We start from the raw sequence: 2,500 nt of genomic DNA on the forward strand, positions 1-2,500 counted from the left end.
ACCGCCTGGACCCTCTTGACGACAGCCTGGAGGGAAGTCTTTCCTCCAATGACCTGGGGCAAAACAGAGGTGAGTATAGAGGTTGAGGCAAGGTGTGGGTGGAAGGCAGGGAAGGGGGAGGGGGTGTCAAGATTTGGGTGTTGAGGGAAAGTAGGAAAGGAAAGGATGGAAGGAGGCGGAGGCGGCGGCGGAGGAGGAGGAGGAGGAAGAGGAGGAAGAGGAGGAGGAGGCGTGATGGAAAATTAGTGTTGTTGGTGAGGTAATAAAGCAATATTTCCAATCTTTGCCACCAGAGGGGAGGAAATAAGAATCTGGTATCTTGTTAGCCAGTTTTGTTTTCTATGGTGAGTGAGTGAAAGGGTGGTTCTCTCTCTTTCTCTCTCTCTCTCTCTCTCTCTCTCTCTCTCTCTCTCTCTCTCTCTCTGATTTTCATTCAGTATTGTTTTCTGTTCTTCCTTTCTTAGCTTATTTTCACTAATTCTTTTTTGTTTCTACCTTATCTATTCATATTACTTCCTATCTGTTTATCTATCTATCTATCTATCTATCTATCTATCTATCTAACTAACTATTTATCCCTCTGTTTATCTTTTAATCTATCTATTCATCAACTGCGCACCATCTCTCTCTCTCTCTCTATCTTCTTCCTTTTCTTTATCAATCTATTTTCCACCGTTACCTTGCTCATTAAACTGCGTGCTTCTTTTCCAGCCCTGCCATTTGAAGACTTGGCTCCGTATACCACTCGCCACATCGAGACATACCAGGTGTGTGTGTGTGTGTGTGTGTGTGTGTAACCTTGCCTTCTGCTGTACTGTCTAATCTCCTACCCCGTCTCTGTACCAGTTGTCTATTGTGGTGTGGTTATCAATGCAGTCCTGTGTAACTGTACCCTTTCCTCGCAGGAGCATGGGCGGGACCGGAGTCGGCACTACCTTGCGCCTGTTTACCAGAACCACCACGAGGAGGTTTGCGCCACGAAGAAGTGAGTACGTGTGTGTGTGTGTGTGTGTGTGTGTGTGTGTGTGTGTGTGTGTGTGTGTGTGTGTGTGTGTGTGTGTGTGTGTGTGTGTGTGTGTGTGTGTGTGTGTGAGAGAGAGAGAGAGAGAGAGAGAGAGAGAGAGAGAGAGAGAGAGAGAGAGAGAGAGAGAGAGAGAGAGAGAGAGAGAGAGAGAGAGAGAGAGAGAGAGAGAGAGAGAGAGAGAGAGAGAGAGAGAGAGAGAATGGTATAGTAGTGGTGGTGATGATCCTGGTGGTGGTGGTGATTCAGCTTTTTAAAACAGGACGAACATACATACAATCGATATTCGTTCTATTCTAAAAACCGAACCACCACCACCACCACCACCACCACCACCACCACCACCATCACCACCACCAATACTACATCCTCTCACACTGTGCCGCTGTGTGACGTTGAAATATCCTAATTACCTTGACACACGTACAAAAAGAGCCTTTCACAACCTCCTGTCTTTGAAGGGGAGGCAGGAGCACCCATACATCCATACACAGCAAACTAATCATAAACATTCTTAATTAATTATCAACGTCTTTAACACCTTATGTCCCTCTTAGAATTAGACTAACTAGAATAAACTTTAGCACATTGACACTTAATATTCTTAATGGCTTCACAGGATTCATACCTCTATCTAATTAAGTAAATACTAATCTATAAGAACATAAAAAAATAAAAATGAATAAATAAATAAATAAGGGAAGCCGTAAGAAGCCGTCAGGCCTACAAGTGGCAGTTCCTGTACGAATCATACCTACTTACTCCCACCTGTCATCCTCATTCATAAATTTGCCTAATCTTCTTTTAAATCTCCCTAATGACTCAGTATTAAATATACATCGTAAGCCAATATTTCTTGTTCCTTCTAAAGTAAGATTAATCTTTTTTGGCTGCCAGTGAACGTAAGCTGTGATACTCGTATTTTTTTTTATTGTATCTGTGTAACCCTTTCCGACTCAAGAACACCACCACCACCACCACCACCACCACCACCACCACCACCTAACACTAATTAAATCAGCAATAATAATGTCCTCTTTCTCCCCTCCCCCGCTCTCTCTCAAAGGAACTGGGACGTGTTGAAGGAGACCGTGGACATGGATGGCAACCCTGTGGTGATCATCATGAGTGGCGAGACTAATCAGACCTTCTACAGTTACAAATGTATTGAACCGTGCCAGGCGTGCAAAAGTAAGTGTTGCATGCCTCCCCTCCTCCTGCGGCCTCGCTACTTTCTCTTATCCCCTGTCTGTCCATCTCCCTAATGCAAGAGTAAACCAGTATTCAGTCTTTCATCCCTTTCACTGCTAAATTCTGGAAATCTCTATCTGTTTCTGCATTTCCCCCTTCCTGTGACCTGAATCCTTTCAAGAGAACGGTTTCAAGACACTTCTCTAATTTCAGTTAAGCCTTTTCGATCTTTCATAGAGACTAGCACCTCAGTGTCTTTTCTTATATATATTTTGTTGCCCTTGGCTA

General features: G+C 43.9%; 1 protein-coding gene across 2 annotated transcripts in view; it reads left to right on the forward strand.

Moving 5' to 3' along the window:
• LOC135115116 (uncharacterized) overlaps positions 1-2,500 on the forward strand; it is a 48,313-nt gene that overhangs the window by 42,631 nt on the left and 3,182 nt on the right. For both annotated transcript variants that reach the window (XM_064031618.1, XM_064031617.1), the window contains exons 5-8: positions 1-69; positions 712-767; positions 906-985; positions 2,088-2,212. The exon at positions 1-69 is cut by the window's left edge and continues 12 nt beyond it. In XM_064031618.1, coding sequence (XP_063887688.1) covers positions 1-69; positions 712-767; positions 906-985; positions 2,088-2,212 — 330 coding nt within the window. The remainder of the gene's footprint in view (positions 70-711; positions 768-905; positions 986-2,087; positions 2,213-2,500) is intronic.

The sequence above is a fragment of the Scylla paramamosain genome, chromosome 28 (genome assembly GCF_035594125.1).
Source record: "Scylla paramamosain isolate STU-SP2022 chromosome 28, ASM3559412v1, whole genome shotgun sequence".
NCBI classification, from domain to species: domain Eukaryota; kingdom Metazoa; phylum Arthropoda; class Malacostraca; order Decapoda; family Portunidae; genus Scylla; species Scylla paramamosain.